Genomic DNA, 26368 nt, shown 5'->3' with positions numbered 1-26368 from the left:
TCAGGGGATACGTCCGCGTCCCCTGTACTGACAAGGACAGCCTGAGTGAGTGTGCCAACTAAGTTGTCACGCCCCTCAGAACCCAGGGTTAACCCTACTAAACCCTTGGGAGGCGCACTACCACTGCTGACTGTACTAGGGGGCACAGGTGCCTTAGGGGCTGCAGTGGCAGGAGTCTGCCCTCCTCCTTTCTTGGTGCACTCACTAAACCAGTGAGATTTACTTTTACAGTACTGGCACCATCGTTTGGATTGGCCTTCTTTCTTCTTTTGGGGAGCCTGACCCCCACCCTCTTTGGGTTGTTGGGGACCTGTCGAAGACTTCTGGTCATTTTGTTCCCCTTTAGAATCTTTACCCTTCTGGTCTGCTTTCTTCTGACCACCTTGATTCTGGCCCTGGTTCTGTTTAACTCTTGTACGAACCCATCTGTCTGCCTTCTTTCCCAATTCTTGGGGAGAGGTCAGATCCGAGTCGACAAGATGCTGATGCAACAACTGGTTCTGACAATTGTTTAAAATTTGTTCTCTCATCATCAAATTATACAATCCTTGATAATCAGTAACCTTACTGCCCAGCGACCAGCCCTCAAAAGCCTTAGTGGCACAATCGTCAAAATCAGACCAATCTTGAGACTGCGTTTTCTGGGTATCCCTGAACAGCACCCTGTACTGCTCAGTGGTTAGGCCGAACCCTTCAACAAGTGTATTTTTCAAGATTTGGTAATGGTTAGCATCCTCCACCCTTGTGGTGAGGAGCTTGTCTCTTCCTTTTCCTTCAAAGGAGAGCCACAAGATAGCTGCCCACTGACTCTGGGGAACACCCTGCACAGTGCAGGCCCTCTCCAAAGCAGTAATCCATTTGTGGATGTCGTCCCCTTGTTTAAAGGGGGGCACTATCTTACCAAGGTGTTTCGTATCGAAACTCTTTTCCCTATTACTAGGTACATTGCTGCCACCAGTGGGGACTACCCCACTTAACTGTTGCTCTCTAGCAAAGGCAAGCCTTTCTTTGGCCAGGGCAAGTTCTTCCCTTTCAATCCTTAGATTGGCTGCCCTTTCCTTAGCTTCGTACACTCTCCTCTGAGGGGACGTCATCCCTCTCTGAGAAGAGTTGAGAGCCATTGGTTTGAAGGGATCTGCCAGAGTCTCTTGACAGAGATCGGGCTCGTCCATTCCCAATGTTAAGCTGACCTGATAGTGGCCCCAGGGGTCCCCCAGTACCGCTATCATGTTTGCTTAAGTTGGACCTGCTTAGTCTGACGACTTCTACCTGTCCCTTATCTGCCTCATCCCCAGAGAGATCCTCATCCTCATCCTCCTCCACATCTTCGTTCTCAGTTGCGAGGTGGATGAGGTCAGGATCGTCCCGGGTTCCCTCGAGGGGAGGCATGTCTCCTTCTGGATTAGAAGAGCTACGAAGTTTCTCAGCTCTTCTGGCATCATAAGTCTCCAAGAGACCAATCAGAAAGGACGTTGTGGGGTTAGACCCCTGCTGAATCTTCCTGGAGTGACACAGTCGTCTTAACTCCTTGAAGCTCAGCACAGTATATCCTGAAGGGATGACCTGTGGAGGGTCAACTGACACAAGGGGAGACTCAGAGTTTCCTCCTTTGTCCGACATACTGTTTCTAGTGTGGTGTAAGTGATGCACCTACCTACACTACGTGTTTACCTACTGTACCCTTGCTAAGAGTTGTAGCCAAGGTGTGCTAAGCCTTGAGGAGCTACAACAGCTGGTTCAGTAGAACTCAGAGTATTCTAAGCTTTTAGTTATATGTACTAACAGTACTTGTGCGATCTTTCAACAAGATATTCTTAGGATACGTGTGGTAAAACAACAGCAAGCTCAAATCCCAACCGCTGCTCACCAATGTGAGAAGTTGGCCCGATATGCAACGTTCGCTATTCTAGCGACCGCTATGTATCGTTCCAACGACCCTTATGGTGTTTGGTTGTAAGTCAACCTATAGACCAGCTATCCTAGTAGCGTGGATACGAGCAGTCTAAGGCTAAAGACTCGAGAGGGCGCGTTAAGCCAGCTGTTTACCACACATGTACCCCTTGAACACCCAGTGAAAGGACACCACACAAGTGTTATGAAAATAAACAGTATATTTATTAAGAATCACAACAGCCCTGTACTCTTTATGAGGACAGGGTACTAAGCACAAACCAAATCTCTTTAGCAAATACTTCAAGTGCACAATTAAAACAAGTGTCCGAGGACACGGAACGATTAAGGTCTCGGGCGGACCCGATAAGGCAAGTCGGAAGCGAGGGACTCAGGACCCTAGAGTAAGGAGGCTATGCAGGCACCGAAATGCCGAGTTACCTAGCCACGAGGGCTGCGGCTGCACAAGTCTTACAGGCGTCGGGGTCTTCGCTGACGAGCCAGGAGCCGGAAGAAAAGGAGTTGCTGGCCGGCGACCAGTGCTGAATAGTTCGTAGAGATCCAAGCCTGGATCGAAGATGGTTGAAACCTGAAAGCAGAGGGGACCAAGTTCGTACTACTAGCCAGTAGTCAGAAGGTACCAGGAAGGCACCGGTTGGCCGTCACCTCGACCAGGTGAGTGGGCGACGCTAGGCTCTGCAGTCTCACGGACCAGGAGGCGTTGTCGGCGACCACGGTGGAGGTGCGAGCTGTCCCACGAAGGATGATGCTGTCGGCGTCGCTGGGCCCAGGATGGGGCAACAAGCCTTGGCAGATCTCAGGGCCACGTGGTGGGCCTAAGATGGCGTCTTGAGTGGACCAGGAGGGTCCGGGGTGCTTCTCGCAAAGATGGAAGCAAGGGCCAGTCTGGAGCAACCAGACCAGCAGTGATGATTCTCGGATGTCGTCACAGAAGGGCACAAGCCAGCGGCTAGTGACCAGACAACGTGCTGAGCAGCGAGCAGAAGGGCCCCACGCAGATCGTGGAGATGCTGGGAGACTGCACTTCGGTGCTGGAGCGGCTCAGGGTCGGGGCTTCTCGGACCCCAGAGCACTCACCAGAGAGTTACCTCGATGGTCGTGCTGGTTTTAAGAGCGTGCAGGTTCTGATGATGGCCGGTCCCTCGAGGTCTCGTCGCACCCACAGATCACAGCTGAGCTGATGATGTGGGTAGAGGTCAGAGGTGCCAGGGAAGCCGGTTCTCGTCGAGCTGGGCCGTCGGATTCCTTGAGGAAGGACTTACAGCAAACCGCAGAGTTCTTAGTTGGTGCCCGCTGATGCAGGGTGACTACTCCTTAGTCACAAGGGAGAAATCTTGAGAAGAGTCTTGAATGTCCTTTCGTAGAAAGTAGTTCTTGAATCAAAGATGATCTAATTTGGAAGGGTCCCCGCTCCGGTCTTTATTCTAAAGAAAAGGGGTGGGTACATGACAAGGTCCTGCCCTAAGGGTGGGACCAGGAAGGGGGGTAGTTACACCCCTCTCCACTGCCGGACTTTCCCCAGGCCAGGGCTGTCGCTCCTGGAACTGGTTCTAACCGGCAGATGCGTAGTGAGCACCGGGGTGCCACTCCGCAGTCACCTTCTCGCCAAAGCCCTACCTACCCAGAATACACAAACCCTGTCTGGGACGGTGCGAACAGCGCCCTCGACAGGAAACCCTTTGTCCAAGCGCTCCTCGCTGGAAGGACTCCCAGCAGCAGGAGGTCAGACTCGTGTCTGTGGTGGCAGCATCCATTTTGTGGAGCTGAGGCTTCAGTTAACTTTAACCGGGGTTCACAGTTACGTACATGTCGTGTCCCTCTAGAAGGGTGGAATGCTAACCTCGTCGCCAGCATTGGTGAGAGGGCAGCACCCCGATTCGTATGACACCTTACTCGACATGCCTGGGTAACGCGACACCGGAGTTACCGATATGGTACGCGTTACCATGGAACAGCTATTGGGTCTTGATTCCGCAAGCTGCAACCGGGCTCGGCTCGGGCCTGAACCTAGCTCACACGAGCCCACGCACTCTGCCTTCAGGATCGTTAAGGCCTGCCATAGGAGTGACTGATAGGAACTCGGGTGTCCATTGTATGGTTAGATATAGAGCTACTATACCTAAAGCGAAGGGTGGTTACACGTCTTCGCCCCAGCTGTCGTGCAGCCAGTTGTGTCAAATTTAGGAGGCCAGCCAGGGGTGGCATAATACATGCTTCAGCCCCTGGCGGCCCTGGGTACACCTATGCCCTGCGTTACGGGGTCTGATAAGGTGGCCCAGTACCAATTGGTAAATGCACCTAGGGTACATATCGTAATTTAGAAAGAGAACAGCCAGGCTGTGGGTCTGATTAGCAGGCCCACAGCCAGAGAAAGTCGTAAACCAGTGAAACAAAAGCAAAAAATCTGGGTGATCATAGGATTGCAGACCCTACTCTCCTACAGCTGGCATCCCCAACACCTCTTTGGCACCATCCAGAGGAATCTTACACAACACTGTATGCCTTGTCAACAAAACACAGCAATCTGACAACATTAGACACATTGTAAGAGGCGTACACTGCCAATGAGGGACAGAATTGACGTCAAAAGGCCCGTCTCACTCACAGGGTAATTCTGCCTGCCCTTCTACGGAAGAAGCAAATTCCACACCATGGGAGGCAGAGAAACAGCAGAGGAAAGAAACACTACTTCGTGAAACCCACAGAACAAAAACCAGGCAAATCAACACTACTTCCTGAAACCCACAGAACAAAAACCAGGCAAATCAACACTACTTCCTGAAACCCACAGAACAAAAACCAGGCAAATCAACACTACTTCCTGAAACCTGCAGAACAAGTACTAGCAGCCAACTTTCTCCTGCAAACCTTTCAGATCTTGAAACAGACTCCCCGGAGAACTTGGATGGGATTCAAACCTCCCAGCCTTTAGTAGTGCTCTAAAAAGTCACCTATTCAGATTCCACCTGCAACTAGAAAATGGGTTCGAAGGTTGCATTGAAGTATTTAATGTTCTTCCTTCTTTGGTGTTTATGCAGCCACTCAGCACCACACTGGAAGCCACTGCACTCCTAGGCTGGAAACAAAAACCTGTCATTAAAGAACACCAGCTGAGAGGCCTTCTCTGTCTACACTCCCAGGATCTGCAACAACAACCCCACCAACAGCCAAACCCTTGTGGGGTGCAGAAAGGATCTTAAGGTTCCTGCGATGAGAGAAAACTGTGCTCTAAACATTAGGAGTTCTTCCCTGGAACATTGTGCCTTATGGTAAACAATCCTTGAATAGGTTATATCCCCAACCAAACATCCTTTCCGTGCTCCACCGGCTGCAGGTAAACAAAGGAGTATTGGCAAAATTACCTGTGCCCCCACCACCCCCACTTAAAGCATTCTAGGCCAGAAGCACCAATTAAAGTCAAAGACTGACTATTGCATCTGCACTAAACGTTTAAAATTAATTCAGACAAAAGAACCATGGACAGCTGGACAATCAAGACAATGCTATGGAACAAACTGCAACCAACGCTTGAGGACTTAATGCACCAAATATCTATATATTCAAGAAAGTCCAGACACTAGATCCTGTTCAGAGCGTTTTGGTGGCTGATTCAACACATAAGGGCAACTTCTTCACCCCTTCTTTAGAAGAGACTGGAATGGACACTCAACCTCTTAATCCTCCTTGTGGACCCATCAGACACTTAACCCCAGAAAGCTGCAGGTGCTATATTTAGGGATGTAACCAAGAGAAAATACTGTGACAAAAGCCCTATAAGGGGGACTCAAGTAAGCACATTGCACGTTAAGGTAAGAAAAAAGGCACATCACCTCCAACAATATAAGTCAACTTCAAATGCAAGTTTTTTTTAGAAGAAAGATTGCATGCTTAGAACCTTCGGAAGTATTATTAAACGGGGTGGCATCGTTTTTCGCCTTTAAAGTTTTATCTGTTCTCTCAACTCCTCCAAATCAAAATTTCCCACTTTGTCAACCTCTCTTGTCTCAGAGACAAAACAGGTTTGACAGATGGTCTTCCCCTGAAAGATGCCTGACCTACTTACATTTTTGTCTCTGGAATGCATTTATTCCCTACATTCTTAGAATTGGAAGTACCTAAACGCAAAAAAATTATGGCCATTTCAACATTTTAGACGCAGAATTGAATGACTAACTCACCAACAAGCTAAAGGCCTAACGCAACACCATCTCCCTCATCACCGAAGAGGCTTGACAAGTGTGCACGGCCTAACCTCCTTGATGTAACTTCCAGTGCCCCAAACACGATGACAGCACCTACCAAAGCGGATGGACCACAAAACATATACTGCGTTTTTATAACCAGTACTCCCAGGCTGCCCTGCAAGCAGATATACATAAATCAGGGCAGCCCTATTCTTCCAGGGGACCTGAGTAGAAGAGAGAACTCTATAAGACAAGGTTATCCAGGAAATTATTCACATGAAACAACATTGACACTGTTTTTGTTCCTCTTTTGGTACCTCTTCTACTACATTGTTTGTAGTCATACAGATCCTGTGGTCCGTTTCTCCTTTGCTTCGCTGATCTGAGTGATTGGAGGTGGCGCTTGGAGTTTGTATTTCGTATATAAATATATATATATCCGCAAAAAGTTAGCCCTAAACAGAGAGAAGCCACAAGCAGTATGTAGTTCATCTCTAATATATATATATATATATATATATATATATATATATATATATATATATATATATTCCACTTGAAGGCGGAAATGCCGAAACGTGTCGGTCGTCTTTATCTGCACAGGATGGTGATTTTATGACGCCAACACAAAATAAATGACTTACCTTGGTTGTGAGCCGCTTTCTTCTCCACATCGTGGTTTTTGCGGGAAGTTTGATGATGTATATATATATATATATATATATATATATATATATATATTCACTGAAAAAACCATAGGTTTCACACCAGTTATAGTTAGGAATTAGCATTTAAAAAACCTAATAAATTCACTGAAAAAAAAATAGGTTTCACACCAGTTATAGTTAGCTGGAAATTTTACTGATATAAAACCATTGAAATTCCCACGTTATAGTTAGTCGGACTCACTATAACTTGCGCGTGCAATGCACTGCTGATGACATCACATATTACATCACTCATGACATGGTCAGTGACATCACTCATGACATCACTGATGACACCATCCAATGAATATGTGCCTTTCTGAAAAATAAATATGTTTTATATATGTATATGTTAAGGTCGATGGAAGAATAAATGTTTAAATAAGTGTCTAATTGTTTTTTTTTTTTTTTAAATTGATTGGTTAACTGACTTATTAAGTGTATCTTAGTGAATACATATATTAGCGAGTAATGTTTAAATATTTAAATATATGTATCAGTGTTTTACTTTATGTATAAGTGGCTGCATGGGTTGGTGAGTAGCTACATGTGTGTGTATATGGGTTATTAGATGTTTTTTTAGTATCAGTATGAGTGTCTGTATGGTTTGGTGGGGCTGTTACTTAGCACATAGAAGCATCAATGACTGACTCACTGTTTGTATGTGTTTTGAAGACAGCATTTATGTAGGATTGTATGGGTGGATGAGTGTGTATATGTGTGTGTTAGAGAGTGCATGCCTCTCTCACTAGTGTCTTTATGAGTAACTACATATGTTTTAATCTTTTTTTATGAGAATTGATGTATATAAGTAAGTATATGTGAGAGTGAGAGATTGAAAGAGTTCCTGTTTAAATAAGTATGTGTTTCTATAAGTGATTGTTTAAGAGAGTAAGTATGTGTAAGTTTCCTTAGAAGTAATGTGCTAATGTGTGTATAGTTGTATATGCAAATAAATGGATGTTTATTAGTTTATTTGCATGTGTGAGTATATGTATGAGTAAGTTTTTGATGACTGTCGGTGTGTAACAGAATGAATAGGGGTATCACTACATATGATGAGTGAGTATATGTATGAGTGAATACATAAAACTGTTGGTGAATGTGTGAATTTGTATATAGATGGTGAAATTACTGAATTGGTTGTTGTAACTGGTATGGGTATATCCACTTTTTTGTTAATGTTAGTTTCTATTTTTGAATATGTGTTTCAAAGGTTACTTTACAGTGAAAGGAGGTCTGTCACTGTGTTACAAGAATGGTGTCATCAGTGATGTCATGAGTGATGTCACTGACCATGTCATGAGTGATGTAATATGTGATGTCATCAGCAGTGCATTGCACGCGCAAGTTATAGTGAGTCCGACTAACTATAACGTGGGAATTTCAATGGTTTTATATCAGTAAAATTTCCAGCTAACTATAACTGGTGTGAAACCTATTTTTTTTTCAGTGAATTTAATAGGTTTTTTAAATGCTAATTCCTAACTATAACTGGTGTGAAACCTATGGTTTTTTCAGTGAATTTCATAGGTTTTTTAAATGCTAATTCCTAACTATAACTGGTGTGAAACCTCTGGTTTTTTCAGTGAATTTCAAACGTTTTTTAAATGCTAATTCCTAACTATAAGTCTCAGTTTATATGTAAGACTGTTAGCACTCTAGTTGTTCTTTAGAACACTCTGGTACATTCTGTCATTGGGCTACAGTTGGGCTACATCTAGCTGATATTTGGGCTACATTTGGATTTTTTGGTCTCTGGTGGCCATCTTTGGGCTACATTGGGCTACATTTGGGCTACATTTGGGCATATATATAGCCCAATGTAGCACAATATATATTTTATCAAAGTTAATTTTCGTAAAAACCACTTAAGAATAGGGCTACCACTCCCTACAATTTTTCCCAATTTTTTTTTTTATATTTTGCTTTGGAGCGCTTCCGGTGCGCTTCCCGGGGAACGCCCCGAAAAGCGTACTTTTATAAAGCGCCCCCGGGCGCGCTCCGGGGAGCGTCTCGTAAGCGCCAATATCGCGAACGAAAACATGATCATGACGTATCGCGTAGCCGCGTCCGTGTGATATGCACGGCGTAAGTGCACCCGGAAGAACTCGAGCGAATACGATCGCGCAACGTAAACATCCGACGCGCTTACGCTACGCGACCCGGAGTGCCCCCGGGCGCGCCCGGGGGCACGTAGCGTAAGCGCGTCGGGTCATGTGACCTGAAAATAACACTTTTCATTGGTTCATAACAGTTTTAGTTTCATAATGATGAAGCCCCTGGTCTTGTGACCTGAAAATAACACTTCTTATTGGTTCAGGACAGTTTTTTTTCAAAATGATGAAAGACCCCACCTTTTTTCCTTATTCTGACTTTGTCCTTTGACTGAGAAAGACCTGTTTGTACATCTCTGTACCTTTTTGATCTTAATAATGGCTTCAGTAGCAGCAGCAGCTGGTGCATCTGCCCCACCACCACCACCACAACCACCAAGAGGACCAACTCCAAATTATATTGGTGGTCAAGAACAGGAGGAGGAGGAAGAGGAAGAGGAGGAGGAGGAGAGGAGGAAGAGGAAGAGGAGGAGGAGGAGGGGAGGAGAAGATGGCTGCCTGAAGAAAATACCCCATACAAACCCAAGCCACACATTGGGGCCGATTAGGATGGAGGATTTTCCGCCTCCTCTGGGCCGGCGGAAGCCACCTCCGGCCCGGAGGAGGCGGAAAATCCATTGCGGGCTCACCAAAGACCCACCGCCACATTACGATGGCTGGTGGGTCTTGGTTTCTGTCCGCTGCTTTTCCGCCGCGGTCGGATTACAACCGCGGCGGAAAAGCTCTCATTTGGCTGGCAGTGTCTATCAGACACCGCCGGCCAAATTAGGAAGCATTTGAAAACATGCTTTTCCGCGGCGGTTTTTCCGCCGTGGAAAAGCATGAGTACTTTTGATTTTGGGGGCCCGTTGCGGGCCCCCAGGGTGTTGGTGGGTGGGGGGTGCACATGGGGGGTACCTATGGTACCCCCCAGCATTTACATGCACAATGCGGCAGGCACCGCGCGGTGCCTGCCGCTTTGTGCATGTAAATGTTACACATGCACTTTTAACATTGCGGCGGGTGCTGCTTGAAGCAGCACCCGCCGCAATGTTAAATATCCAGGATGTGACCGCCAGGGTGGCGGTCACATCCTAATCGCACATGAGGGAACGCCGCAGCCCATGCGGACGTTCCCTCATACTCTGGGGTCGCGGACGGACTCAAGTCCGTCCGCGATCCTAATCGACCCCATTGTATGGGAGTTTTTTTCAATCCCAGAGGGCAAAAAAAAAGTGAATGCGGCCAAGGTAACTTGCCTAATCTGCAATGAAGAACTTTCACGGGGCAACCCAAACAAAAAATATTCATTTGGTAACCATACCATGATTCGTCATATGACCCGAAAGCACCCAAACAACTACTCTCGTGCAGAGTTCAGGGAACTGGCCAGTAACCTCCCCCAGTCGTCAAGGACCACCTCCCAAAGAACCCAACCCACTTCATCGGGACCAGAAACATCAGAGATGATGCCTTGCATTCAGCCAAGATTTGCTGATTTTAAAATCACTTGTTCTGCATGTGGCAAGCTTATCGCCTATGGTGAAAAAAGCGTTAAGCTCATCGTCCTTGCAGGTGATAATCACAAGTGCCCCAAAAAGAAGTAATTTTTTGGGTTTTTTGTTTTTTTGCTCCAGTTGAGCCAGTTTCAATTCCCTTTTTTTGTTTCTCCTCCTAAAAAAATACAAAAAACATATAAAACTGTTTTGAAAAGCCAAAAAAAGTTCAAAAAACACAAAAAAATATAAAAACAACAAAAAGAAGAAAAAAAAAAGTTCTTTTTAGAACTACCTCCAATTTCTAAATAAAGGCTTCTTTTTTTTATAAACTCATCTTTTTCCCTCATTTTACGCTCCCCGGTGCGCTACCTGGTGCGCGTACCGGGCGCTTCCCCCGCGCAAAACGAAAAAAAAAAATATTTTAAATGCCCCGCGGGGCCCTTTTATAGCCCCCACATCAAACCTAGGCGTCAAGGGGGGGTCTACCCTGCCCCCTTATGGTCATTTCCCCCTTTGTTTTGGCCACCTCTCGTGTCTCGATCCTACCGAGACACAAGATGGCGGCCGCTCCGGACTGTTTAGAATGTTTACAGACAACTGAGAGCCAATCAGCTTTCTGCGCGCAAGTCGCGTGTCGCGCCGGGAGCGCACTCCGGTGCGCGCACCGGAGAGCACCTATAGATATATATATTTTTTGGAACCTAAATTACTCAAAATCCACTGCAGCACATATCTTGAGACATAGCAAAGGCACATCGGGCTACCAGTCCCTACAATTTTGCCAAGTTTGGTGGAAATCCATTCAGCCGTTCGGGCTAAAAGTGAAATCGACCGCCCTATGGAAATTAACATGGGGAAAACGCGTTTTGGGACCCCCCTTTTATCTCGGCCCCCGCTTGACGTATCCCCCCCCAAACTTTCAAGGAAGGACCAGAGCTCGACGAGGCCATTTTCAGGAAATTTTCAGGCAGATTCGTCAACCGGTGCCAAAGTTATTCCAAATAGAATTTTGAGATTTAACATTGAAAAAAATCCTAACTATAACTACCTACTGGCGACCGCCAGTAGGTAATATATATATATATATATATATATATATATATATTTAGTTATTTGGATATTACAGCCTATATTCTAGATTAACCTTTACATTTCTTCATGTGAATAACGCCCTGGGAACCATTGTTCACATATTTTGCCCTATAAAAAGGTATCATTTTGTAATTCCTGCAACAAGCATAATTGTCCCCCCACCAGTAATCACTGCTGCACCCACCACCTCCTTCTGCCTCAATAAGACCTTTGCAATGCTTTAGTCTACAACCAGCGCATGACAAGAAATCTCAAATGCTACAGATGTGATAACATTGAGCATCTTGCAAATGATAGGTGTCCTGCTGTAAGTCACACATGTTCAAAATGCAAGAAGGGCATTTTTGAGTCAGTATGCAAGAGTAGATTTGATTCTAGAATAAAAAAGGTAGCTGTTTATGAAGAGGAAAATTCAGACTATGTTTATAAGGATTTCGAATGTGGGCAAATTATTCTAGAAATTGGAAGTGGAACTGGTAAATAGTGTCCCACTGATGAAATTCTTGTTGATGGTGAACTCGAGTTCTATTTGATTCAGGAGCAATAATTTCAATATTTTCAAGTGATTTTTACATTAAAAAGTTGAAACATAAAATTGTGTTGTTTAAACCAGACATAATTCCATTGGCTTATGGAGGAGAACCAATTAAATTGCATGGATATTTTGTAGGTTTGATTGAGTACAAGGGCAGGATGGTCTCCGGTAAGATTCAGGTCTCCAAGAAGGGAGATAGTATAATTAGTTGGATGCAGTGAGGGGATTTAGGTGTATATCTTGATCCCAATTCCGATCCACCTATTTTGTTAAGAGAAAAAATATGTGCTGTGGAGACGGTAAAGGATGAGAACTTTATTGGTGCAGCATTTATGAGTGATTTTCCAGAAGTGTTCAAAAAGAATCTTGGTTGTATGAAAGGATACCAGCCTAAGATTGTAATAAAAAAAGGTTGGTTCCTGTTGCATGTAAAGTTAGGAATGTGCCATTGGCAGTGAGAAGTGATATGGGAAAAAATAATTAAACTTTAGGACAACGACATTATAGAAGTGGTTGAGGGAACAGAGTGGTTAGCTCCGGTAGTTGCTGCGCGCAAGGCCAACGGGGATTCGCGCTCATGCATAGACTTGCGCCAGCTAAACAGTAATGTAGTTGTAGACAGGTATCCACTTCCGAATATTGCTGAACTTCTTGTTCTTTTGGGTGGTGCCAAAGTTTTTAGCATGCTTAATTTAACTTCGGCGTACCATCAGATTGAATTAGAACAGTTGTGCAGAGATCTGACTGCGTTTATCACGTAGTTTGGTACTTTTAGATTTACAAAGATGTCCTTTGGTCTGGTTTCAACTTCGTCTGTGTTCCAGCGTGCTATGGAGAGAGTTTTGAAAGGTTTGCCTGGAGTGTGGATCTATCAAGATGACATACTCATTTTTGGTAACAATGTTGACGAACATGATGCACATCTTAGGTCAGTTCTTTCAAAATTGTGTGGAGCTAATCGCATTATAAAAATTGAGAAAGGCAAATTTAGATCAAACTCATTAGATTATTTTGGCCACAATATTTCAGGAAATGGTGTCAAACCCAAAGAGAATTTTTTGTCCACAATTTGCAACATGCATGCTCTATCCTCAAAGGAAGAACTTATGAGTTTCTTTGGAATGATAGAACACTATGCGAAATTTGTTAAAGATTTTGCAGATTTGACTAACAATAAAAGGTCTTCATTGAAAAAGGGTGTACATTTTGTTTGGTCTGAGGTCTGTATACAAACATTCTCTAGCATCAAAGAGAACTTCTGTAATGCCCCTTTCTTAAAGAGTTTTGATACCAGACAAATCAATTCTCACCACTGATGCAAGTGAGAAAGGTTTGGGGGCTGTATAACAGCAAGAGGGTCCTCAAGGAATGAAAACCATTATGTTTCCTTCTAGAAGCTTAAAAGATCCTGAGACGAGATTCTCTGTGGTTGAACGAGAATCACTCGCAGTTTTTTGGGCTGTTAAAAAACATAAAAAATGTTTGTGGGGTGTAGATTTTGAAGTAAGAACTGACCACAAACCTCTAATTGAAATCTTTGACAAGAAAGGTCTGGATTTTATTTCAAGTCGCATAACCAAATGGATCATAAGTCTTCAAGAATATTCTTTTTCCCTCAAATATATCCCAGGGGTTGATAATAGAATAGCTGATGTTTTTTCGCGTCTAGCTTCGTGTGAAGATCATGATGAGGATGATGTTGATTTGTGTTATGATTGGGTATGTGCGTTGGATTCCGATCACATAACTGAAGAAAAGTGGTGCAATTAAATGGAGCTTGATGTAACTCTTAAAGAGGTAATGTTGCTTTTGTTAGGTAATTGGTCAAGTATCAAGAAGAGATCCTAAGAAACTAGACCTTTTTGGTATATAAAAGATGAATTGTCGGTTGATAAAAACATTTTATTTTGTGGTACCAAGTTAGTACCTCCAACGAGTCTCAGGAAAGATTTATTAGACCTAGCTCATGTCACACACCTTGAGATTACTAAGACAAAAGAAAGATTATGCTTGTCGCACTGGTAGCCAGGAATGGACAAATTGATAGAGTGAGAGATACGAGAGTGTGTTCCTTGTAATATGTCAGACAAGTCTAAATCGTCTAGGGTGCAACGCATGATATTGAGAACACGACCTACATATCCCTGGGAGAACATTGCGTTGGATATTCTGGGTCACATTTTTAGCAATGCTTCTCAGATGTTTTTATTGGTTATTATAGATATGTATTCTCGCTGGCCAGAAGTATTTTTTCTATAAAATGTGGATTCTGCCAGTGTTAGAGTGTTTGAAACTTGAAACTGTTTTCTAGAGAGGCATTTCCTAAGACCATTTTAACGGATATTGGTGTTTAATTAGTCTTTAAAGAGATGGAAATGTTTTTGTTATCCAGTGGAATCATTCATAAAACCTGCTCTCTCTGTCATCCAGAGGCAAATGGTATGGTGGCGAGACTTAACAGAGTTTTGAAAGAAACCATTACTGTCGCAAAGTCTTTATCCCTTGAATGGAGGGGAGAAGTACTTAGAAAGATTGAAGAGTATAGATTGACTCCGCATTCCACTACTGGTAAGACTCCATTTCTTCTTTTTCGTGGCAGAGTACCCAACACTCATCTTGAGCCATTTTGGGAAAACAATTATTGTTTTGCCGTAGGGAAAGAATGTGAGTGTGATGGTAAACAGGTACAATTGAGAGAAGATAATAAAGCCTTATTAAGGAAGAATTTCTTTGACAAAAACAAAATCTGTCAAGAGGTTGGTGGTGGAAGTAGGAGACATCAGTGTTGTTGTTAAGCGTCCTTTTTTTTGTGGGTAATGCCAAATCTAAATATTTTGAATCAATGGCTGTCATCAAGGTATTTAACAATGCTGTAAAAACAGAAGACCATCGTGAATGGAATCTTAGTAGAGTGGTATTAGTTAGAAGGAAGTATAACACATTTAGTAATTCTACTGGTGAAAAGTGTTCCGATGCAAACCAATGTCCTTCTTTGTGCGATTCTCGATCTAAAAACTGTCAAGGAATGATGCCTTCATGACGGTCTTCAAGATTAGTAAAACGTCCGTCCTATCTTAAGGAATTTGTATAAGTATAAGGTGTGTGTTACTGTGCATGTAAATAGTTTTAATGAAGAAGGGAGATAGTGTAGTATCTGCTATCTCTTATTCTTCTATCTATTCTCTAGCTCTTCTCTATGATGCGTATTGTCTATCCTTCCATATGTATCTATTGTCTTGATTACACAGTAATAGAATGTATGCAGGTCATAGGACAGAATAAGCTGGAGTTGGACAGTTGAGAGTGGTGTACCTTGGATGGATGAGATCTTTTTATGAAGATTAAACTTTACTTGAACCTCATGAAAACTGGAAAGTGCATGTCTTCTAATATTACAAGCACCTTTTACATCAGATCACACAGATATAAAATGCAACATGAATACACAGCTCCCTCAAGCTCCCACAGTCAGAGCTCGTTCACCGCCTCTAAATGAGGGTTCATATGCTCTTAGTTGCAGGTCACCAAGCAGTTGTCAAACTCAATGTCTTTAGAAATATGGGATTTATTTTGTGCAGAATAGCAAAATAGTTTCTCAAAAATGTTGTGTAAAATATATTTGTGGACTGTTGTAGTCTCATCTTTGGTAGAGCAAAATGTGAAGTTCAGAAACTGCTTATGCTAAAAGGTGGGATTCACACAAACTACATCCAGGACAACTGCAACACTGGCAAACAGGGACTGGGTGGAGATGGCACTTGAAGGCAAAAGACAGCAAGGGGAGATGATGGAGGCGCTAGTGAAATGATGAAGACACAAGGGAGAAAGAAACCAAAGAAGAGAAGTAGGGACATTGAGAAGTGAATGAGAGGGTAAATGGTAGGAAGAGGACGATTCCTATGTTCAAATGAGGAACAGTGAGAAAAGAGGGACAGTAGAGAACATACCGCAAGGGATAGGAGAGAAAACAGAAACCAAGACCAGAAGGCCAGAAGGAGAGAAGTAAAAAGAACTAAGGCAAGAGATACAGCAACAAGCAAAGAGGAGAAATGGAGACATGAAGAGAGTTGGAGAAGAGAAAAGCAGGAGTTAAACTGGAAACTGAAAGTTAACTGTGAGGAGATAGTTGAGAGGTAGAAACTGAACAAACAGAAGACAGAGGATAGGCAGGAGTTGGAAGTGAGAAGCACCATTACAAAAAGATAGGAATGAAAGACAAAAAATAGAAGAGCTAAGAGAATGGTGGAAAGAATGTGATGGAAGGAGCATGGAAAAAGAAAGGAGGCGGTATGAGAGACAATAGGGGAGGATGTGACATGGGCAGTACAAATTCTGATGCCGTGTAAATGTCCCGTCAGTCTTCTCTTTGGTACATTTGGACGGTACGAGTTTTCTTTATGAGCTGGGCAACGGGCTGGGTGACAACACTCATGTGGCTCCCCAGACTCTGCTTTTACCCCACCCACTGGACCCTCTCCAAGAACTCAGTGGTCGTCCTTCTTGCGCCTCTGCCGCATGCGTAGATCCTCCACCTGCCTCTCTAGACTCCGCACCTTGGCCTCCAGCTTTCCACTACTCCGACTGCCTGAGCTCGCCCACCCCAAAAGGGCATACAGCCCAACCAGGCCCATGAGCGATGTGGCGAGCAGGTGGGGGTCTGAAACTGATGTCACCAAGTAGAAGAAGGCCAAGAGGAAGAGGAAGATCTTCAAGCCCCAGAGGAGTCGGGCAAGTAGGGAAAGGACCACGCCCAGCACCAGAGACAGCATCCAATATCCCAGGAAGGCCAAAGTCGCCCACATCAGGATGTGCTGGACCTGCTCAGGGGACAGCCCCATAAAACTGGAAATCTGTTTCCCTGAAAGAGAAGAAAGAGAAAGGGAAGAGTCAGGCTGTGATGTAACGCACCTGCATGGATCATGAACAAACGCAAAACATGTACCAACCAAAACAAACAGGGTACTTGTTCCTAAGTGGTGAAGGTGATGGGAGAAGGTTGGTATAGGTAGTAGTGAGGGGGGTCTTCCTTAATCGGATGTGATGCCCTTACACACCCACGTGATGTCATGCTTTATTATCAGGCTTTTTTCTCCTCATTAGGCCAGCGCTGCAATGCCCCACGAGAGGGCTATTTCTCAGAGATCTTTTTTAATAAAACAGCCATGATGATGCGTGCGAGTGTGTGGAGCTGGTAAGTGAATGTGCCAGTGGTCTAAAACTACCTGAAGTAGAACCAATGATAGATTTATTTAGGGGTCCTTTTGGTAGAGTTAAAAAAAGTAGAAATGTCGACAGTCTGTGCGAAATCGTGAAGCCCGACTGTCTGGTATGTGATGTGTGACAACTACTTAATTATACTCGGTCAGGTTGACACGTTTCACGCCCTAGTGGTCAAGAAGGGATTAGCGGCATTTCTTCAGGACCAGTAGTACATGAGTGCCCGACACTTACTCAGGGTGTGTGTCATAGTGCAAGCATATGTAACATTCTTTAGTGATGAAAAATATGGTCCAGAAAGCACCTGGTGTATGCTCACCCTATCATGTTTCATAGTCCAACCTAGAGAGTAAGAAAGGAGGAAAAAAGGGGGAAGACAACCACAGAATAAATTATTCTGTGTCATGATCAGTGCAATCAGGGGGGCCTGGCGAACCTGGCCACAGCATTTAGTCTCATTGTGCATTGTCATGCCGTAGTCTACAAGCATTACATGTAATTCTGCCAACATGTGGTGTCACCTGTACCCATATATCAAACTGACATCACTGTGCATTTCTAAAAAGTAATACGCTGTAAAGCATATCAAGACAAACCAACATATAAAAACTGAAGACTTAAAACAATATGCTTTTATCATAATTCCAGAAATGAGTGCCGACATTAGTAATGCCTAGATAAGGGTTATGACATCTCTTACCCCCATTATCAGGCCTACGTGTACCTTAGGTCAAGGCAGAGGACCGCATTACTACCGTGGTGGTCAGTCTGGAACAAAAAACAGACGGTGCAGTGATGGGACTGAGCTAATAATCTGCTCTCCAAGTACTCACGTACTTCTTTCAAATGCATCCGTCCAGCCCAGTGCCATACAGTTTTCGGTGTGTGATTGCTATTTGCTTTGGTTACAGTGGCCAAGTTCTAGCAGAGATCACCAACTAGCAAGTCATGATGTCAAGGTAGACAACTAAGATGAGAAGGTGACGAGTCAGGATAGGGGCAGAAAGTTACAAACCATTACAAGGCGGGAATATGTGAATTTGGCAGGTAAACAAAACCCAGAACACCACGATTGGGAGGTTCTGCGCCACTTTAGTTCCTTTTTGAAACGGAGACGGGAAGTCGGGAAGAAAGTGTCAGCGAATGGAAGTTTAGAACCTGGGATTCACAGGAGAGAAAGAAACACCTGCTGTCAGCACCTCTGCCTCCGTGGGTGTTTTGTGGTCTGGGACAGGGGGGCTGAAATCCCTATTATGGCCTCCTCTTTAAAGAATTAAAGAGTCCCTAGCAGGATTATTAACATATCAAGCATTTTGTTTTTTACAATGACATCCGTGAAGGTGGTAAGTGAAGGTCTGGAAAACATTGACATATGAAGGAAAGAGTGATGGAAAATTAGAAATAAAAACAAAGAGCAAGAGATTTGAACAAGTTACTTCTTAGCACATGATTGTCTGCAGGCAGCTTTCTAGGCCCAAGGTATGAGAGTTCTCGGACAGATCAATACAGCCACTAAACTCATTGTAGGGCAATAAAACGTTCATGTCACCAGCAATGCTGCTTTGACCTTTATTTTGTTTTCCGATTAGCGGTGGCATCTTAATTTTTTTGTTGCATTAATTTAATGTGTGATTTCCTTCTAGCACAAGTTTGATGTGTGTGTGTGTGTGTGTGTGTGTGTGCCTTTTCCGGCTACGGTAGCCAAGAAGGCAATGAATATACAACTGTCCGCTTATATAGAGACTAATCATCATCTCAACAAAACTCAATTCGATTTTAGAAGAGGGTTTAGCACTGAATCAGCACTTATTGTAGCTAAAAAAAGAGATCAGATCATCCCTTGATGCAGGGGACAGAGCAGCTCTGATCTTATAGGATCGGTCGGCAGCCTTCAACATGGTCAATCGCAGTCATTTGATGGATTGGTTGAAGGCTGCTGGGGTAGGAGGCATATGCAAAAAGAACAATTGATGAACAGAATGCAGAACAATGTCATACATTCACCCCAGTACAGAGTACGCCTAAATCCATCGTTTTTTGCTCACCATGCCATTCCAGGTTGGACCCAGCCATATGCAAATCAGTCCTGACCCTGCGTCCAATGGGAACAGTCCAGCCTGAACTGCCATGGTAGGTCCTCCCTGGACTGGAAACAAGCATCCTAGGGCTGGTTTCGGGCTTTCAGCCCTCATCAGCCAAGATAGCTTGACTCCAGTGGCATGGAGAGCACAGGGCTCACGTCTGGGCATACTGGTCCCAGGATGCTTGTTTCCGGTCCAGGGAAGTCATGGTTTGGCAGTCCAGGCTAGACTATTCCCATGAGGCACAGGGTCAAGACTGATTTCATACTCCATCGGCGCCGAGAGCAGCCCTGAAACTGCTGCCTACCCGACGCCGAACACTATCAAAGGCTGGGGCCTGGTGTGGAACAACGGTCCGTCTGAGGTGTGCATGGCCATGTCAGCAGTGGTTCGGGCCCTCCTCGCGGACCGGCGAATATTGTGCCCTCCCAGAGGTCTTTGCCCCCCGGAACATCACCACAGCACCGAGACCACCCTCATCGCAGCCAATGACTACATCAGATCCCTGCTCGACAACGGGGAAACAGCGGCCCTCATCCTCCTGGACCTCTTCGCAGCGTTCAACACTGTCTGCCACCGCACCCTAGTGCAGCGCCTCAGCAACATCGGAATCCAAGAGAAGGCACTGGAGTGGATCAGCTCGTTCCTTGCTGGAAGAACCCTGAGAGTCCGCCTACCCCCGTTCAGATCCGAGGCCACCGAAGTCATCTGCGGCGTACCACAGGGATCATCGCTCAGCCCCACCCTCTTAAACGTCTACATGAGCCCCGTGGCAGCCATCGCACGCCAACACAACCTCAACATCATCTACGCCGACGACACCCAGCTGATCCTCTCCCTCACCAACGACCCAGCCACCGCCAGAACCAGCCTACACCGAGGGATGAAAGACATCGCTGAGTAGATGAAGAACAGCCGTCTGAAACTGAACTCAGACAAGACGGAAGTCCTCATCCTGGGATCATCTCCCTCCGCCTGGGACGACTCCTGGTGGCCCCCTGCCCTGGGCACCACTCCCAAGCAAACGGACCACGCACGTAACCTGGGCTTCGTCCTGGACTCCTCCCTCTCGATGACCAGACAAGTCAACACCGTCTCATCATCATGCTTCAATACCCTGCGCATGCTCCGAAAGATCTTCCGATGGATCCCCACCGAAACCAGGAACACAGTCACCCAGGTATTCGTCACCAGCTGTCTGGACTACGGAAACACCCTCTACGCCGGAACCACAGCCAAACTACAGAAAAGACTCCAGCGCATCCAGAACGCCTCCGCACGACTCGTCCTGGACATCCCCGACACAGCCACATCTCCGGCCACCTGAGAGACCTGCACTGGCTACCCGTCAGCAAGAGAATCACGTTCAGACTCCTCACCCACGCACACAAGGCTCTCCACGACCTGGGCCCAAGTATCTCAACAACCGTCTGACCTTCTACACGCCCACCCGCCAGCTACTGTCGACCAGCCTCCCCTCGCCGCCGTTCCACGCATCCGCAGAGCCACCGCCGGTGGAAGATCCTTCTCCTACCTGGCAGCCAAGACATGGAACTCCCTCCCCATCCACCTCCGGCGAACCCAGGACATCTCTCCTTCAGGAAGCAACTCAAGACGTGGCTTTTCGAGCAGTAACGGACCCCTCTCCCCCCAGCGCCTTGAGACCCTTCCGGGTGAGTAGCGCGCTATACAAATGTCATGATTGATTGAACATCCCCGACAACACGGGGCCCCGAACGGGGCTCCCTGCACAGCCGCCTGGCGAGATGTGCTGCACGCGCGGGGGACAACCTGCTGCCTCGCGACATGTGAGCGGAGGTAGGGAGCCACAGTACTGAGCTTGGAACTGCCACGGAAGTGCTCGAAGACTGCGCGATCCTCCGTAGAGGTTGGCGGCCCACCCCGGCTCCAACTACCCAGCGTGGACACCAGGAGTACAGTGCCTACTGATACTGGCGCATTACGGAGCTTGTGGCGGTGTGGGGCACACATGCGGTGGGACTACTGCCCGCTTTGAGGAGTGCGACTCGCCGAGGCCTGCATTCAGCATGCATCCTCTGACTTGCACACTCGGCGCCCCGCCTGTCCTGCAATCCCCATGGGGGGCGCCTGTACCTCGGACCGCTCCAACGAGCTGGGGCCACATGGCGATCCCCACTGGACCCGAGAGCAAAGCTGCACTAGGATTGGGAGGTACTGGGCGAGAGGGCCTATGCGGGTCTACAGAGGTGCAAGGTAGCGGATCACTGGACCCCCACGCAGGGTACTACGACCTATCCAGAGGACTGGCACACCGGGAGGTACAACTGGAGTCCACTATTTGGAGCAGACCGCTGGCGAGGCCGCGGCCTGGGAGCCCGCGCAGCAACTTGACTGCACTGTGACCCACCAACATTGGATTCACCGGACAGTTTGGCCACGCACAACGGGGCACAGTCTCGTCTGACCGTTGACCCCCCCTCCCCTTGCTGGGGCATCGCCGGGGTGTGCTGTGGGGTAATAAGTGTGCGTTGTGCCATCGTCGCTGGTACTACCGACCTCCTCTTGTGCCGTTCATAAGAACCGCCTAACGAGGGCCTGAAGGCGACAGTGGAGCTCGCCGAGTCCTGGGGAATAGGGCCGCGATGAGGGCGCGAATCACACTCCTGTGACTGACCACAAGGGCGATCCGATGAGAGGCCCGGAGAGGACACAGACATGGGCAGAATCCGGGCGAAGACCACTGAGGGGCAACAAGGCCCAGACCCTCCCTCTACCATGTCGGGCCGCGCTAGTAGGCCCTCCTTGCCAGGGCCGGACCTGACTGACCACGCAGAGGGGACACCGGATAAGCTGATAAGAAATTCGAGACTCTAGAATGGCAATGGAGTTACAGATGGACGCGCTCATCACCGGATTAACGCTGCTGAAGGCGGACCATACCAAACTGGCTGACACGGTAAAGGAACTCGACCAATATATTGCGGACCTCAGTCCTAAAATGACGGAACACTCTTCCTCCTTGCAACAGCTCCAACAGCAGGTGAGCACGCTCATGGACCGGGTGGAGGATGCGGAGGACAGGAATCGACGCAATAACATCCGTGTTATTGGACTGCCAGAACGCTGTGAGGGGAGCAGAGCGGCTGAATTCATGGAAACATGGTTCCAGGAACATGTGACCTCTGAGGAGCTCTCCCTGTACTTCTGCGTGGAAAGGGCCCATAGAATCCCGACGGGACAACCAAAACCAGGTGCGCCACCTCGCCCTCTGATCGTGAAAATCCTCAACTATGAAGAACGTGACATTTTGCTACAGAAAGCTAGGGAAAGGGCACTAATTCAGTATGAAAACCACTGTATCTCTTTATACCCAGACTATACAGTGTTGGTGGAAAGGCAGAGATCGTCCTGCCAGGCAGTAAAGAAAAGGCTATAGAGACTGCACAACTCAAATACGCCTTCTTGTATCCCGCCCGCCTGAAGGTCATTCACAACAAGAAGACTCACTTCTTTGATAGCCCGGCAGATGTTGAGGAATGGATGGAGGTGATGGGTATCAGCCCTAGCCAAATAAATGGCTCCTCGCAGGACTCGAGCACACTCCCGAAGAGAACCCCTTGACGAACTCAGAACTCCAACCGGGGCAAAGGAGAGCGGCCCATCGCAGGAACAGCAACACCGAGACCAGGAGGGAGCGTTGGCGGTGGCCGATTCCTTCCGCGAAGAATTGAACAAAATTGCTACTGACTCAGGACAGTACACTGCATTCAGATTCCGACCCTAGTGCAATTCTGTTCCCCACCATCACACCGAGAGCGGCCGATGACTTGATCGACAGTTGGAGGGAGCGAATGGGTCGAGGACACATGAGACAGACTGAGGGCTTTGCCCTTGCGGTGGGTGTGAGCCCGGCGCCGGTCAGATTATTGTATCCTTTCATTGGTATAGATCACTTTGTGTACTATGCATTGTTGATATTGCATGGGGCGCTGCCCGCACCCTCTCATACACATGCAGCGCGTGGAGACGCCTAGGTTATGCGCTGCTTGCTGGGGGGCTTTACAATTTACACTGTCATACTTGATTATGCTTCTAATGTCGTCCCTGCCACCCCAACGCCCAATCCCCTCCCCCGGGAGATGGGGCACCGTTGAGCCATTGGGCACGGACCATTCTGGGAATATGCCTGGGCGCGAGGCTGGCTACCTCCCTATTGGCGTATGCACCGTTATTTGTTTTGAACCACTTGTACAATATTGTAGGACCCAGTGCAGTTTAGGCGCTGTGCCTTGTTCTGTTGAAGTTGTTGGGGAAAGGGGACTCCTGGTCAGCTTTGCCCTGTTGGCACCACAAAGAGATGAGTACTGCTTATACATCGGAACATGACAGGGGCCGCTAGTACAATAGGGTCATACAACCTGCTCACATGCAACGTTCGGGGACTGGAGGCAATCCAGAAAAGACAAACGTATACATGCATTTCTCCTCAGACGTAAAACACAGGTGGCGTTCCTTTAGGAATCCCATCTAACTGACTCTGAAACACAAAAGATGTGGAAAAAATGGAGAGGACATATATACTCCACAAATTACTCTGCTTTTGCTATAGGGGCAACTATTTGGGTGCAGCAAGGGGTCCCATTTGTGGAACTTGAGCGCCAAGTGGAAAACCAGGGTCGATACATACTGGTGAAGGGGACTTTGGACGGCTCCCTGGTGGTCCTCGGAAGTATTTATCACCCCAACTTCGACCAAGACCGATTCCTGAATAAGCGGAGTATGGTCTTGGCGGACTGGGACGGGATCCCCTGGGTGTTGTACGGGGACTGGAATGCAGTACTGGACACTGGGTTGGACAGGTCACACCCCCCCTTACATGGTACAACTGCTGGTAAACTAGTGGACCAATTCACCACGTGGGCAAACTGGTGGACACTTTGACGCATGGCGAGGCCTTTACCAGACTCAAAGAATATTCCTTTTATTCTCCAGTACACAGCCTCCACACCAGAACTGACAGGTTACTGTGCTCGAACTCCACCATACCGTAGGTCCACAGTTCCACATACCTGGCCAAAACGTTTTCAGACCACAACCCACTAGAGCTCACACTTAATTGGGGCATGGTACCCACCTGGAAGTTGCACCCACACTTGCTCGAAGATGCCCCATGTCACACGACCCTGTCCAACACCATTACTAACTACCTGGCTGAAAACTGTAACACAGCGTCCTCCAACTTGCTCGAATAGGATGCCCTGAAGGTGGTGGTGAGGGGGGGCGACGATCGGACAGCTAGTGGGGGCTAGACAGGAAACGCACCAACGCCTCCTGGACATTGAGCGCAAGTTGAATGTACTCGAGAGGGAGGCAGTGTCTGACCCAGATAAACGGGAGGTATTACAATCCACTCACATAGACCATGTGGAGACATTGCGGACGATAGACTACAGGGCGTATCTCCAACGGAAGCACACCGAGGCGGATAGAGCCGGCACACTGCTTGCCCACATAGTCAAGGATAGACCTGACTCACCAAGCATTTCCAGCATCTGCACCCTGGCAGGACATGTAGTGCACACACAAGGCGAAATAAATGCTGCCTTTCATGAACACTTGGAGACGCTCTATGCATCCCCCGCCCCAGTAGAAGGCTCTTTGATAACCAACTTCTTCAGGGACCTTCCCGGTTCTACCGGACGACATCCAGAAAGATATTAACGGCCCTAAGAATCAAGAAGAAATCCGCGCTGCGATTAAAGGTTTAAACCGTAACAAGACTCCTGGAATAGACGGGCTCCCCGTTGAATTTTATCTTACGTACTCTGAGTCCCTAGTACCTGCACTAGAGGCTGTGTACAAGACAGCTTTTGAGACTGGCAGTCTGCCAGATTCCACCATGCAGGCACTAGTCATGTCTCTACCCAAACCAGGGCGGGACGGTTTGGAGATGTCTAATTACAGGCCCTTCTCTATCCTTGCCACTAAATACAAAATCCTAAGCAAGGCCCTTGCCAACCGTATACAACCGCACCTTAATGCGCTTATTCACAGCGATCAGTGCGGCTTCCTCGCAAACCGTAGCACCTCTCTGAACACCAGACGGTTGCATTCTGTAATGACGGCCACTCAGAGAGCTTGCCATCACGCAGCATGCAATGCACTAGACCTTAGACAGGCATTCGATTCCCTCTCCTGGAACTTCATGTTTGCGACGTTGCAACAATTTGGGTTCCCGAATACATACCTTAAATGGGTCCGCCTATTATACACATCCCCTACTGCCAGGGCCCGTACGGGTAACTATATCTCCGACCAATATAATATTTAAACAGACACAAGGCAGGGGTGTCCTCTATCTCCCCTGCTGTTTGTATTGGCGCTGGTAACCCTGGCTCAGGCTTTCCCGGAGATCGGCAGAACAGCTTGGCATCCACATTGACGGGGTACACCACCTAATATCTATGCGCATGATATACTCCTGTACCTAAGGGACCTGACTGCTGATAATGCCCCCCTCCCGGGTATACTCACCATCTTTGAACACCTTTCTGGACTGGCCATAAACCTGGAGAAGTCGGCCAGCTATTTCTTCCAAGACACGCCGCACATAACCCACCTGCAATTCAGCACTTAAGACCTGCCAGTGGCTCCTTATCACCTTTAAATACCTAGGCATCTGCGTAAACAGATCACAGGAGGACCAAATAGAGGGCAATATACTACAGGTCGTGAGGGGGCTCCGTGCTAGTGTTGGGTTCTGGTCTTCCATACCCTTATCAGTAATGGGGAGGATCGCCATCTCAAAAATGTTGATGCTGCCTCGACTCTTATACTACTTTGTAAATCTACCCGTAATCCTCCCACAATCCATTTTAATATGCTGAACACTATATTGTCCACTCTCATTTGGGGCATGGGTCGGAGGCGCACAAGTCTTCAAAAGCTCCAGCTGCCGACGCAGAGTGGCGGCCTGGGAGTCCCGGACTTCCGAGGATACTATTATGCCAGTCAGCAGGCAGGAACTTACACGAAATTGGGTTTACGCCGCAGCGGCTGGACCG

General features: G+C 46.9%; 1 protein-coding gene across 1 annotated transcript in view; it reads right to left on the bottom strand.

Annotated features, from left to right (window-relative positions):
• Nucleotides 1-15573: 15573 nt before the first annotated feature.
• TMEM109 (transmembrane protein 109) overlaps nucleotides 15574-26368 on the bottom strand; it is a 72207-nt gene continuing 61412 nt past the window's right edge. Inside the window, exon 4 of the mRNA XM_086953335.1 lies at nucleotides 15574-16882. Within this exon, the coding sequence (XP_086809461.1) occupies nucleotides 16509-16882 (374 nt within the window). The 3' untranslated portion in view covers nucleotides 15574-16508. The remainder of the gene's footprint in view (nucleotides 16883-26368) is intronic.

Source organism: Lissotriton vulgaris, chromosome 1_2, assembly GCF_964263255.1.
Source record: "Lissotriton vulgaris chromosome 1_2, aLisVul1.2, whole genome shotgun sequence".
In the NCBI taxonomy this organism is placed as follows: Eukaryota; Metazoa; Chordata; class Amphibia; order Caudata; family Salamandridae; genus Lissotriton; species Lissotriton vulgaris.
This window is presented reverse-complemented; position numbering and strand designations above follow the sequence as displayed.